Source organism: Ctenocephalides felis, unplaced genomic scaffold (assembly GCF_003426905.1).
Source record: "Ctenocephalides felis isolate EL2017-DRISC unplaced genomic scaffold, ASM342690v1 CF-g0.4_SCAFFOLD_03572, whole genome shotgun sequence".
NCBI classification, from domain to species: domain Eukaryota; kingdom Metazoa; phylum Arthropoda; class Insecta; order Siphonaptera; family Pulicidae; genus Ctenocephalides; species Ctenocephalides felis.
The window spans coordinates 45,117,580-45,132,867 of record NW_020539726.1 but is presented as its reverse complement, the minus strand read 5'-3'; the positions used below and the strand labels follow the sequence as shown (position 1 = coordinate 45,132,867).

At 30.6% G+C, this 15,288-nt stretch overlaps 1 protein-coding gene across 1 annotated transcript; it reads left to right on the top strand.

Moving 5' to 3' along the window:
* Window positions 1-1,310: 1,310 nt before the first annotated feature.
* Window positions 1,311-12,622, top strand: LOC113388575 (major facilitator superfamily domain-containing protein 8-like). The gene is given in 13 exon segments (XM_026625944.1): window positions 1,311-1,334; window positions 4,821-5,019; window positions 5,102-5,217; window positions 7,295-7,426; window positions 9,120-9,340; window positions 10,954-11,146; window positions 11,416-11,438; window positions 11,441-11,546; window positions 11,616-11,780; window positions 11,848-11,936; window positions 11,939-12,030; window positions 12,229-12,370; window positions 12,441-12,622. Coding segments are annotated over 13 exon segments (1,674 nt in total). The 5' UTR covers window positions 1,311-1,320.
* Window positions 12,623-15,288: the final 2,666 nt, after the last annotated feature.

Here is a 15,288-nt window from a genome sequence, read left to right as displayed (position 1 = left end):
CAGTATGTCAGAATTTGAATAAAACTTCCTCCAGTATGTCAAAGTTTGAATAAAACTTCCTCCAGTATGTCAAAGTGTGAATAAAAGACTCTCCTGTATGTCAAAGTTTGGGAAAGAAGTTCCTCCAGTTTATAAAAGTTTGAGTAAAAATTCCTACAGTATATCAGAGGTTGAACAAAAGTCCTTCAGTATATCAAAGTTTGACTCAAAATCGATCCAGAATGTCAAAGTTTGAATAAAAGTCCCTTCAGTATGTCAAAGATGGGATGAAAGTTTCTCCAGTATGTGAAAGTTTGAATAAAAGTCCCTAAAGTATGTAAAATGTTGTAAAAAGTCCTTCAATATATGTCAAAGTTTGAATAAGAGTCGAGGAAGCATGTCAAAGTTAAGAAAAAGTCCATCCAAGGTGTCAAAGTTCAAAAAAGTCCCTCTAGTACGTCAAAGTTTGAATAAAATTTCCTTCAGTATATGAAAGTTTGAATAAAAGTATTTCAGTATGCCAAAGTTGTCAAAATTAAATGAAAGTCCCCCCATTGAACAAGAGTCCATGGAGTATGTCAACATTGGAAAAACTCCTCTAAGTAAGCACAAGTTTGAATAAAAGTTCGAGAACCATGTGAAAATTTGTAAAAACTCCCTCCAAAATTTATAAGTTTAAAAAAAAGTCTTTTAACATATCGAAGTTGCCATTCAGTGTGAGTTTGCCATCAAAGGCCTATTATGTGAAAAATGTATTAAAAGTCCTTTCAATAAGCAATATATAAATAAAGTTTAATAAAACTACTAATAAGTAAAAATATTTTTCAAAATTTTATGTGCTAGAGAGACTCAATAAAACTGTAACATACTAGAAAAAATTTTTGTCAAATCTTTGACATACTAGAAGGACTTGGTTTTCTCAAAGTCTTACATACCAGAGAAAAGTTTTTTTCAAACATTTGAAGTACAGTGATTGCAACTATTATTATATTTAATCATGTAATGAATTAAAATGTTTCCAACTTCTGTCCTCCTGCAAATGCAGAAGTGCATTCGCAAACGCGTTTCGTATTTTTTGTTTTAATTCGCGCCTCTCAGTACCGGTTGAGACGTCTCCGATGTCGTTTGGAAATTTTAATAATAATAATTAAATAATAAATAGTTATTAATAAATACGTTAGAATTGTTTCTAAATTTACGGGTTGTTATTATATTATTGTTATTGGTGTGGTGTTTAAAAGAAGTAACACAAGTATATTCTTTCTACATTTGTTGCTAACGATTTGAAGAAAAATGAAGATCCTGGTGAACCGTTTGGCGAACCTGGTCAACACCCAGGTCATGGTTTTTGTCGAGTATGTAACTGATATTTATATAGCCTATTGGCAAGTTATCCAAAATATCTAATCCAAATATTCGTTAGTGTGTAACAGTGTAGAAAAAGATTTATCTAGTATGTATGAGTTTAAGAAAAGGTTCTCTTGTTTGTAAAAGTTTGATAAATGGTTCGAAAAAAGATAATTTATTATACAAAAGATTGAATAGAAGTGCCTCTGATTTATTTTAAATTTGAAAAAACTTGCTGGCATAATATTGAGGTTTTAAAAAGGTTCCCCATTATTTAAAAGTTTGGATAAGGTCCTCGAAAATGTAAAAATTTGAGTGAAATTCCTGCAATAGGCTCAAATTTAAACAAATTTCCTCTAGCACAAAGAGGTTTAACAAAATTCCTTCTAGCTTTTGGCAAGTTAGTAAACAAATACAAAAAGTCGATGTAGAAGTTTAGAAAAACATCTAGTATATAGGAGTTTTAAAAACGTTTTGTAATGTTTAAAAGTTTGACAAATGATTTTTCTAGCATGCAGAAGTTTGAAAAAATATTCTAAGAAGTAGGAATTTATTTAAAAGAATGTAAAAGTTCAAAAATATTAAAATTAGAAAAACGTACTCTAATATGCAAGAGTTAAAATAAATATGCCAAGGTTTAATATTTATGATATAGCAATATCAATAAAATTCTTCCATTATAAAAAGTTTTTTGGCAAAAATGCTAACTAAAAAGCTCCTTCCTCTTGAATGTAGGAATTTGAAAAAATGCCATCTAGTGTGTAAAAATTTGAAAATGGTACTAGTTTAAAAAAATCATCTAGTGTAAGAAAAGTTCTAGTAGGATTTGAAAAGTTGAGTTATAATAGGTCCTCCAGCATTTGGGGTTCTTTGAATAACAGTCCTTGTGTAGAAGTTCCAAAAAAAAGTTTCTAAAGTACAAAGAAATTTAAAAAAAAGTTCCGATGGTCCCTAGATTTTTGAAAAAGTCCCTGTAGTACTTGAAAGTTAAAAAAAAGTCCCTTTAGCAATTGAAGGTTTGAAAAACAACCCTAGCCATCCCTTAGTAGTTAAAATTTTGGATAAAAGTTCTAACACGTTAAAGTTCGGAAAGTGCCCTTTAGAAAACAAAAATTTGAAAATAGACTCAAATGTGTAAAACCACAAAAATGCTCTTTTAGTATACAAAATTTTGAAAAAATAACGCGTGACACTTAAAACTTTGAAGAAACACCTAACACCTGAAAATTTTGGAAAAGTCCCTCTAAAGCTTGAAATTTTGGAAAAAGGCCCACTAGCAATTGACATTTTGGAAAAAGATCTTTACTTGAAAATTTGAAAACTTAAAAAAACACCTAACCTTTGAAAATTTTGGAAAAGTCCCTACAAAGTTTGAAAAATTGAAAAAGACCCTTATAGCAATTGAAAATTTGAAAAAAGTACCGATAACAATTAAAAATTTGGAAAAAGATCATCATTTCTTGAAAATTTTAAAACTTTAACAAAACACCTAACCTTTGAAAATTTTGAAAAAGTCCCTCTAAAGCTTGAAAAGTTGGTAAAAGACCCACTAGCAATTGAAAATTTTGAAAAATATCATCCTTTCTTGAAAATTTGAAAACTTAAAAAAAACACCTAACCTTCGAAAATTTTGGAAAAGTCCTCCTAAAGCTTAGAAATTTTAAAAAGACCGTCTAGCAATTGAAAATTTGAAAAAAGACCCACCAGCAATTGAAAATTTGGAAAAAGATTATCCTTACTTGAAAATTAAAAAAAAACAAAGACCCACTAACCTAACCCTTGAAAATTTTGGAAAATTTCCTCCAAAGCTTGAAAATTTGAAATAGACCCTCTAACAATTGAAAATTTGAAAAAATGTACCAATAGCAATTAAAAATTTGGAAAAGGGCCCACTAGCAATTGAAAATTTGGAATAAGAGCATTATTTCTTGAAAATTTGAAAATTTTAACAAAACACCTAACCTTTGAAAATGTCCCTCTGAAGCTTGAGAATTTGAAAAAGACCCTCGAGCAATTGAAAACTTGGAGAAAGATCAGCTTGTACTTGAAAATTTTAAAACTTAAAAAAAAAAAAAAAACTAACCGTTGAAAATGTTGGTAAAATTCTTCGAAAATTTGAAAAAGACCCTCTAGCAATTGAAAATTTGGACAAAGACCCACTAGCAATTGAAAATTTGAAAAAAGATCATCCTTATTTGAAATATTTGAAAACATAAAAAAAACACCTAACCCTTGAAAATTTTGAAAAAGTACCTCCAAAGCTTCAAATTTTGACAAAGACTTTCTAGCAATTGAAAATTTGAAAAAATATCATTCCGTACTTCGAAGTTTTGAGTATGTGAAAGTTTGAAAAACAAAGTACATCCACCACATAAAAACGTGAAAAAAGTCGTCTTACATATGCCTATGGTAGTTACAATTTTAGCAACTAAGTGTCTCTGGATTGTCAAAGAAAACTAGCTGTAAGTGGAATTCTGTCTTAAGGCAATTAGGGCATCGTGCCTTAAGGCAAATTGCTGGAACTTCCCGTACCAAAAATGATTATTTTTTTTAAAAACGATTAACATTTTTGAAAAAAAATTATTTCGAAAAAATAAGATTTTTGAGAAACTATAAATTGGACAAAAAATTACTTTTTTTTGAAAAAAAAAAATTTTTTTTTTAAATTTTTTTTTAAAAAAATTTTTTTTTAATTTTTTTTTTTTGAAAAAAAAATGTTTTTTTTTATTTTGACATATTTTGGAAGATCTGAACTTGTTTTTCAAAGCAATCGTACCGCTTTAACTGCATAGAGACAAAATATAAAGCGCGTAAGCGCGGCGTCGCTGTCTAACGGGTAAACATTGGTACGGAACCCATAGGAAAATAAACAAAATTTATACTCATTGTTAAAATCTCTATAAAATATCTGAAAATTTGATGTGCATATGTCTAATGATCATTTTTGACCGCCAAATGGCTCATTTTTTTACTTTTTTCGTTAGATCTCCGAAACCGCTAGACCTGCCTTTATGAAAATTTGATCAATTCTTTATCTTGTCAATACAAGTTGAATGTTTTTTGAATTATTAAAATCGGACGCTCCGTTCTCATAAAAACTGAGTTACCGTTTTCGGCACTTTTTGCCCCGTATCTCCGGAACGGCTAGACCTGCCTTCGCCAAAAACTAATCAGCACGTCTCCTTATCAATACGAATCGAATGTTTTTTGAATTATTCAAATCGGTTGATCCGTGTTCCCGAAATCGTCGACGAAAATTTGTATCCGCACATACATACACACACGCACATACACACACACACACACACACACACACACATACATCCATTGTTTCTAAGGTATGCCAAAATGTTCAGAAACCTCTGAAACGTAAAGATATATAAAAATTTTCATTTTCGATTTTTTTGCGATTACTATAACTTACCCTACGGGAAGTTAATAATTTATCTTGATTATATTTTTTCCAAAAAGTTAAATTTTCTTTTTCCCTCCAGCCCCATAATGAATTGCGTCCGCAACATCAGGCGGCGCCTGATGAAACCCAAGGACGACAGACACCTGGTGGACGGTCTGGAAACAGCAGAAGAGTACAAGATCAGATGGCGATCAGTTCGAATCATCTACTTCACCATGTTCCTTATGTCCTTAGGATTCAGCATCGTTCTGACCGGAGTCTGGCCTTATTTGGATAAGGTAGAACTAATACTCTATTTTAAGTAATGAATTCTTATTTTGTCTTTCCTAAGAAGTTCCCTAAGTGAATCTTTTTTCTCAGTTAGATCCGACCGCTGGTAAGGAATTTATGGGGTACATTGTGGCTGCTAATCCTTTGGCACAGATGTTGTGCAGTCCTTTGGCAGGATGGTGGGGTAACAAGGCGAGCTCCTCCAGGTAATAATTGATATAAATTTTTCACCAAAGTTGTCATTGATCTTTGATTTTAACTTTTGGATAGATATCTCACTACTAAAGGTTTATTGGTACAGACGTTGTATTGTACCATGTCTACAATCTTTTAATATAATATACTAATATTTACCGTGTACCTAAAAATAATAATTATTGTTTTTAAATTACTCTTCTCGCCAAAATGCATATATATTTATAATATGAGCGACGTTAAATGTAGAACTGCTTTAAATAAAATGATGAGTCTCAATTCCCACACTCAATATTGGAAATTGAAGTCTTTTAAACGGTATAACATAACCATAACCATAACATAACACTTGTACTTCATGTTGGATTAAATTAATTTAATTTTTTATTATCTAAGATATCCAAAATTGCATCTTGAACTTCTCCTAATCGATATGATGAGGACCGAATTGTATGTATTCATCTTTACTTTCCCATTTGTTGTTATGAAGTGAAATTTTTTCGAATTTAAAAATATTGTGGAAAGATTAGTAAAAGATGCAAAGAAATTATACATTGAAATAAAAAATATTGAAAATTTGATATCCGAATTTTGCATTGGCGCCCCCTAAGGCGTGCACTCGTATTTTTCGCATGCATCGCATTAAAGGTAGGACCGGCCCTGATTAATACTTAATTTCATATTTTAAGTGAATGAATTTGTCATAACCTGTTCATATGTGTATCATTCAATCTGCCATACATATACTGTATTTTATACTATTTTAATTTCTGGCACATCTCAGCTGCTTTTTGGCAAAAAATCATAAATCATAAATTTTTTATACATATTCTAATATTGTCTAGGTTCATAGATAAATTGAAATTTTTGGCAGATTAGTTTTGACATGACATGTCGTTTTTTGCAATTTTTTCTCTTTATTCCTAAAATATTGCACATACATCCCAGTACTTTATAATCACATACATCCTAGAAAATTTCCTTAACAAACTTTAGAAAGATTTATCCAAATCCGAATAATCGTATAAAATCCGAATTAATCGAAATAAATAAACTTCCACTCAATATCCGAAACTTAGACAGCAAAAAATTTCATGCTTCCCTAGTTAAACTTTTTAAAGAATTAGCTTTTTATGACATTACTGAATTTTCTCAATTTGATTTCAATAACTATTTTCTTGCATAATCCTTATACTTTATCTATGTAGTCTGACCATTTGATCGCCTGTACAACCATTTTTTTTTTTAATTTTATTTTATTGCTATTTAATTAATTTAACTTTTTTACGGTTTTAAATGAGTATAACTTTCAACCTTGTGCAAGAATTTTGAGCTTGACTGGTGGTCAAATAGACATTAATATGATGAACTTGATGATGAACATTGTATTTAATGTTCGAATGCTTTTTTTCAGCTCTTTTTTCAGAACCCAAATTCGTGCAGCTACTATGATTATTATAAAATTACTATCATTTTAATATTAATTATGAATAAGCTTGACAAGAGCCTGAAATAATATCTATTATTATTGATTACGGCTTGAATAAATAAATAAATAAAAAATAAATAAATAAAGGAGTATACAGTGAGTGCTTGTAATTTAATATGAACTTTATAAAATAGCAATAAAGCTCAAATGATTCTACGTTTTAGTAAGAAAAGGGTTTTTGGGTTTTCTCGGCAATTGTTCGATATTTTCTCGCCGTAAGAACCATCCTTGGACTTCAACGAACATTTAAAAAAAAAAGAATTGGCCAAATTGGTCCAGGCGTTGTTGAGTTATGCGCTTACCAACACATTTTGCGATCCATTTTTATATATAAGAATAACAGTTATAGGTCTGAGAATTTGATTTTCAGCCTATTTTCGAAATTCAACACATGCAGAAAATGTGAATTGTATATCTAATACATCTAAATACATCTATCTATCTAAAATGTGGACCTATAAATAAGTGTATCCAAATAATCTCAATATTGACATTGTCACTAAAACTGGCTCATTCCAAACTTGTATGACAGTCATCAAATATCAAGTACAAAATACAATAATTTATGGTCAAGTCTTTATCACTCAATTTTTTTTTAGGGGTCCTCTGATGTGTTCCTTGATGCTATTCACAATAGCGAGCGCCCTGTACAGTGTTCTAGAAGCTTTTCCAGACAACAGAAAATACTGGATGTTGTTCTCCAGGTTTTTGGTCGGAGTCAGCTCAAGTAAGTCCTAACTGAATCCCACTGATGTTGACCAGAAATAATAATAAAAAAAGAGTGCGCGTAAGGATCACACGCGATTGAAGTAAAACTTATTTGCTACTGTATAAAGTAGCAAATTTAAGTTGAGTAAGAATAAATACATCATATACCAATTTTGAATAATGTTTATTAGTAATATGGTAACACTCGTGATGCACACATTTATTAGTGTCGACCATTATATACATTTATATAATGATAAATTATAAATTATATATTTATGATTGCATTAAAAATATGTATAATATTTACAAACAATAATGTAATTAAAATCATACTTCAAATATGACATGATCGGTTTAAAGTAATTGCTGATTAATAAATTCTATAATATTCGTTCACACAGTGGATTATGTTAAACAGCGCCTAAACAAATATTGTTTTCGTAACTTCAGTCATCATGTAAATAATTGTGTTTGAAGAACTTCATCTCATTTCTTGAACATCTGTAATATCTGTCTTGCCTAAAAAATTGAAGCCATACTTTTATATTTGTTTTATTTATCAAGCCCTGCACATAGCTTGATCTATGAATCATTTTCTTTTTTATGTGAATGTTAATGGAATGATCATGATCAATATTACGAGGTAAAAAATTAACCGTATTAACGTCAACAGGCACATTTATAATTTGGCCAAATATTCCAAATTGTCCATTTTCATGTCGCAATCATCTAATTTGTTGAAACACAACCTAGGTGAAATTAACCTTTCAGATACAGTATCTAGTTTAGGTAGATATTTTGTTATAGGTGGAAATACAAACCCGTTAAATTTACACAAAGTCCAACCTGATTATTTGAATCAATATTCAAAAAAAACAGTATTAAGAAGAATTTGTTTTTGAGCATCATTTGATATTTTTAAATCACTTTGAAATGTCTATCATATACAAAACATACATAGCCAAAGCTATCATTTGTAAATTGTTTTTCAAACAATTTTCGTATATTCCTAAATAAATTGAAGTCTTTATATGGAAGTTCAAATACTTCATTTGACTCTTGCAAAAGATCAATTCTTGTCACATTATTAGTCACATTATAAACAGAATCATCAATTTGGAATTGACGTTATGTAGTTGGTGTATCAAAAAAAGTTATAGCAGTACTTTCATCTAAAAAGATGACAGAATAATATGTTTAAATGTGAATAGTTCAAGCGTTTTTCAGGAGTCAAGTCTGGCTCAAGATTTTCTAATAAATTGGCAGTAACCGATGTATTTTCCTGCAGTTGTTTTCTTTGACGATGTATTCTTGATCTTTCAGGGTTTGTAATGGGCTTTGAACCTGCATTATTATATGCACTACAATTGTTTATGAGGGACGGGATAAAATATTCCTCATTTTTATAAACTCACGAATTATACCACTATTTAACCTTAAACGATTTGACATAACACCGGAAGATGAACAATATGCTTCACGCTTTCGGTGACGTATGCACGTATAAAGCACGATTTCGGTGACGTACGCACGTATAAAGTCACGCATCAGAACCGACCCGTATAGAAATCATATCATCGAGAGCGAATGACTCTCACTTCACGTTGGCGTAACAATTTCCGATGCATTTGCACGGATTTACACCCATGTCGCGCCTAAAGAAGTTCTACTTCAATAATAATAGTTATAAATCTATTATCCTTTACCAGGTAGTATAGCAGTCTGTCGAGCCTACGTAAGTGCAGCCACAAGGGAATCAGAACGAACAGGGGCTGTCAGTGTCATCTCCTTAGCCCAAGTTTTAGGGTTCATCGTGGGGCCTGCCTTGCAGAGCGCCGTTACGCCACTGGGAGACAATGGGGGCACGAGTGGACCACTTGGGTTGCCTGGATTGGACATGTACACAGCTTGTGGATGGATCAACGCCATCATGGGTAATAAAAGATAGAGGAAAAAAATCTGATGAAGTAGTAATAGATTATTGATAGATTTGTGCCACCTAAATGTTTTTATATGTCATGGCGTAGGTGTAAAGACTTAAAGATGATTCGTAGTGATTAGGTAAATCTGTTTAGGCTCTCATCCTTTAAAAGAAAGACCAAGTTTGTCAAATCATGATGATGCTTATTGTACAAGTCACTTGCAGTCAACAGAACTATCGTGAAGTGATACTTCAACTTGACCAAATTTTCTATAAATTTTTTATGATCTATTTTCAGCAGTCTACAACTGTCTATTACTTGTTCCCTGTGATACTTCATCTTGACCAATTTTTAACTTCCCGTAGGGTAGTTATAGTAATGGGCCGAAAATCGAAAATGACAATTTTATCATTTCTCGACGTTTTGAAGGTTTCTGAACATTTTGGCGTACCTCAGATACAATGGATGTGTGTGTACGAGTATGTGTATGTGATTGTGTTTTGTATGTCCGCATTTTTTCGTCCACGTTTTCGGGCGCACGGATCAACCGATTTAAATGGTTTAAAAAACATTCGATTCCTATTGATAGGGAGATGTGCTGATTAGTTTTTGGCAAAAGCAGGTCCAGCCGTTACGGAGATACGGAGCAAAGAGTGCAGAAAATACAAATCGAGTTTTTGAGTGAACGGAGCATCCGATTTCAATCATCAATTTGTAATGATTGGGAGAAGAGGTGATTAGTTTTTGGCAAAGACAAGTCCCGCCATTTCGAAGATACAGAGCTAAATGTGCAAAAAATGGCAGTTTTTGAGTGAACCAAGCATACGATTTGAATGATCTAAAAACTTTCTGCTTGTATTGACATAACAATTATTTATGAAGATAAAAAATTATTACATTTATTTTCATTTTCCATTAAATATTTTTGTAATTTTGGATTAAAATTTAAAAAATTATCCAGACTAAGCACAGTCTAAGCGCCACTCTGGTACAAGTGTTTACCAAAATGCGTTTAGACTGTTTATGTACTGGAGCACTTTTCTAATTTTGTGAAAACTATTGAAAAATGTGAAAATGCCGCCAAGCTAAGCACAGCATAAGTGAAAATGTCGCACAGAATTATTCGCAAATGCGTTTAAACTGTGACTATACGGCAGCACTTCAATTCAATTTTGTGTAAATTAGGAAACTATTTTTTTTTTTAAATTGAATTCGAAATGAAATGCCGATTGTTAATGTGTTGGAGATAAATTGAATTATTTATAATTTACTTTCGATTTGCTCAGATATAACAAGCTAGCAAAAATAATGAAAGTTACAGTATTTGTTATAATATATTTAAAAACGTTTAAAATTTCTCGAATATTTCATCACGGTACGGGAAGTTTCAGCAATTTGCCTTAAGGCACGATGCCTCACACCACTAGTTTTTTTAAGAACCTATTATCTGTTTTCAGCAGTCTTCAACTGTTTATTACTCGTTCCCTATGATACTTCATCTAGACCAATTTTTTTATATAAGTTTCTATTATCTATTTTCAGCAGTCTTCAACTGTCTATTACTCGTTCCCCGTGATACTTCATCTTGACCAAAATATTTCTAAGTTTCTATCCTTTTTTTTCAGGTGTCTTCAACTGCCTATTATTCCTTCCCTGCTTTTTCACCGAACGCAAAATAGCAGCAAAAGAGGCCATGGTCCGTCAAGGTATGGACAACGAGAAACAAGCCTGGAAGTCCATAAAGAAGAACCATATAGCAGCATGGTCACTTATTGCTGCCTTCTTTGTACTTGTCTTCAATTTTGTACTTCTTGAAACGTAAGTAGAAAATAATAGTAATAAATGGTTGTCTGCCCGAAGGCAGGTCACCACAAATCCATAAATGATTTTCTTTCCCATGTTTATTATCCCCATTAACACTATTCACTTTTTAGTGAATAGGAATCTCCTTCTGTAGATAAAACTGTCCTGTGATAACTTGATCCAAAACTTGTCCTGTGAAGCCCACATTTTGATAAAGATCTGATGCTATTAGGTTGTTCCAATATCTAAAATGTTTTACCATGTCTTGGTCTTCTAATTTCTAGTTTGGGAACTTCTCTAACGATGGACCATTTGCCTGGACAAAATCTCAAGCGTTGTACTACATGGGTGTAGTTATGAGTGTTGGAGCAGTAGTTGCCTGTATTACTTTTGCTGCCATTGGACCACTTTGCAAGTTAGTAACATATTTTCTCAAACAACAATAATAATCATCATCCAACTATATGTCCATTAATTTCTTCAGAGTATTTGAAGAGCGCAAAGTTTTGCTATGGGGTGGTTTCTTCCTCATGGTCCTTGGACGAGCTGTGTATTTACCATATTCAAGCCAAAAATTACAAATCATGGATGAAAATTTGGAGTATGATGACTTTTATTCAAATGACACACTTGTGAACTCAACTTATGGGTAAATAATAACAATTAGAAATAATTATACCCAAGTAGAAACTGATACTAAATTTTATTTTCCTCAGTATGAATGCAACTGATAGACCAGAGCCTGTGGGTTGTCCTCGAGACCAAGAATGGTGCCTCTACACACCAGCTATGACCATAGGACAGTTTATATCGGATATGCCTTAACAGCTGTCGGATATCCTATTGGTGTCACTTTGATTCAAGCCATTTTTTCAAAGATTTTGGGACCAAGACCACAGGTAATAAAATCTTAATATGAAGTCTACTTGAAGATACTAAACTTCATCAACCAACCATCAACCAAATTAAGTAAAGCCTTCTAAATATATTTATTATCTAAATCATATCTTTACTTTTAACTGCTATAGTACTATTTTTATTAAATTTGAAGTCTTCTAAATCCAGCATTTGCTTATTTCCTTTTCTTGGATTTTCAGGGTGTCTGGATGGGCCTTATGACAGGTTCAGGTTGCCTTTCACGAGTCCTGGGACCAGTTTTTGTAAGCGTTGTCTACACAAGATTTGGCACAATTTGGACATTTTCCTTGACAACTGCTATGATGGCATTGGCAATGATAGGTAAACACATTTAAAACATTGAAATTTCATTGAATATGTTTACTACTTTCAAATCTATTATTGTTTTAAGGTTTGGCAATAGTAAAAGACAAGCTGGTTACTCCCACATTCGAAAAGGCTGATCAGAATGATGTAGAAAAGTTATCAAAAAATGTAGATGATGATGTTGCCAAAACAAATCACGTTTCAAATAACCATGAGAACAACACTGTTGAAAGTGTTCCTTTAAAAAGACTATCAGTAACGAAGTAAATGAAAAAGGAGATTGAGTAGTTAATGATACTTGTATGTAAATAATGTGAATGGGTGATAAAATGATATTTTAGTAACTTGATATAGATATCTATTGCATTTAAACTCTCGCAACAGATTTATGTAGTATATTCTCGATTTTGTTAAATACATGTAATTGTTTACACATGTTATAGGTATGTATATAAATCTTTATAATATTTTGTTTATTCATATTAAGACTGAATGCAAAAGTACTTTAAATGCATATGCATATACATAACATTACGTTAAAGACATTTTATTATATATATTTGTATATATTTTTTATATTGAAATAAAGTTTTTATACTATCAATTTTGAAATGATTAATTCTAACTATTTATATATATATTAGTTATATAGATTTTAGATACTTACCTTTTGGCTCAGTCGATTACTTTTTCACCTTTACATTTCTTTGATGATTCAGGGTCCCCTGTTCTTTCAAGTTTTCGATGAACTTCACAAGAATCTAGAAATTATCATTTATATATAAAGTAATATTTGCAACATGGTAAATACAGGTTAGGTACAGTACAGATTTACAAATTAAATATTACAAGTATGACATGCGTAATTTATTGCAAATAAATAAATACCAGTATGAACTAAAGCAATACAGAATTATGTACTGGTGAGTAAATCAAAACAACATATAATTAAACTAACAATAATATTCAGTTGTCAAAATTTAACGTCCATTTTGTGTGTTACATTATTTAGTATTTTTGAGTATTTATAAACATACTACATGAATATAATGGCATCAAGAATTTACCTTGTTATATAAAGTATTGTCATTCCATTTTAATAGCACAACACTGATTAATTTACATATTTTGTACAAATTTTCTAAATTTGAAGCCATATTGACAAGGATATGAGATATGAAGTATCTTTCATGTTCCTTTTTCGTAAGTGATACCAACCTGGCGCGAGTTCGCGCCACTTAACACAATTCAAAGCCACTTAACACAATTCAAAGTTTCATAAATAATTATTAAAAATATTAATTACGTGCATTTATTGAATATAAAAATATAATATCACTTATTTAATATTGTATAACGCAATATATTTATTTATTCTTTATGTTGTGTCAAAAACATTAATTTTTTTCCCATCATTGGCACTGATTTAATTTTGAAAAAAACTGAAGTTTGTAAATTTTGTAATTGATTTTATAATTTAATTTTTTAAATTATTTATAATATACAGTATAAAAGTGTTTTTAATGTTAATAGTGATTAACAAATTTTGCAAGAACTATATGTAGTTTTAAAAATCCTTACAAAGCTTTACCAATGGTGAGTAACTTTTTTCATATACTTTATTTTATTTGATGTCATACATATAACATGAATTCCAAGAAAAAAATAACAATATTAATATTAGTTTACTTGCATTTAATTAATTATATAAATCAGTTTACAACAAATCATCAGAAATTATGTATTTAAACTTTTAGGTATAGATTCACCAAACCCATCAGTCAATGCACAAAATCCTGTTTGCTTTAAATCAGAATAGATTTGCTTTGAATTATAAGATAGTTTTCAATGGCATAGGGACTCAGGTACATTATAAATAAACTCACTACAGGTTCTCTAATCTATTTAGTAATAATTTCAATTACATTTATTACTAACCTTACTTGACACCAACTCGAGATACCAAAAGTTTAATGTCTTTTACTACCATTACTGGTTTTTAAACAGAAGGCGCTACAGAATGTGTCTCAGTGGAAATTCTGTCACATAAATCAATTGTTCACAAAAATATTCCTGACAACATTTGATTCAGGTACATACTTATACCTGATTACTGCAGGGCATCTAATAATTAATAACATGGCTTAGTCGATTGTTGAGGACAAAAATTTCAGACACTTTGCTGAGAAAAAAGATTTTAGTATTAATTTTGTATAATATATTAAGTGTAACAGGTTATATAAAGGAAAATATGATTTACGTAAAAAAACTAGTAGAAATTTAAGTTTTTATTTGTCCATATAAATTTTATTTACTATAAATAAAATAGTGCATTAGAGTCCTTAATAAATACATTTTTGTAATACAAATACTTAATCTAGTTTATCTTAAAGTGAACATAATATAAAAAACGTGTTAATGAAGAATTCACATTGGGTTTTTTTCTTAACTTTCGAATAATTAGACAAAAAAAATTTATATACTTTACATTAGTTATAACTTTGTTAAAAAAAATATAGTTTATACAATTAAAATCTTTTATTGAAAAAGTATAAGTAAATTCAAATATCATTCTTTAAAGAAAACTTTGGCCTTTAGAAAAAATCTGATACAAAGGCACTATTTTTGAATATAAAATATAAATATATGTATATCATATATATATATATATATAGATATATATATACTAATTCCTACAAACCTCGTAAATTCTTCTTTGTCAACCTTACAACTATTATCATACAAATTATCTTTATATCCATTATTTATCAAACTACAACATCAGACTTCTTCTTGCCGATGTCTTCAGCTTCCTGAACAGTATCAGGAAGTCTCGTGTCCAGGGTTTCTGGAAACTGCAGTATCAGAAGTCCAGAAATGATGGCACATCCACCAAACATCAGCATAGGCAGTGATGGCATGAAACGAGCCTA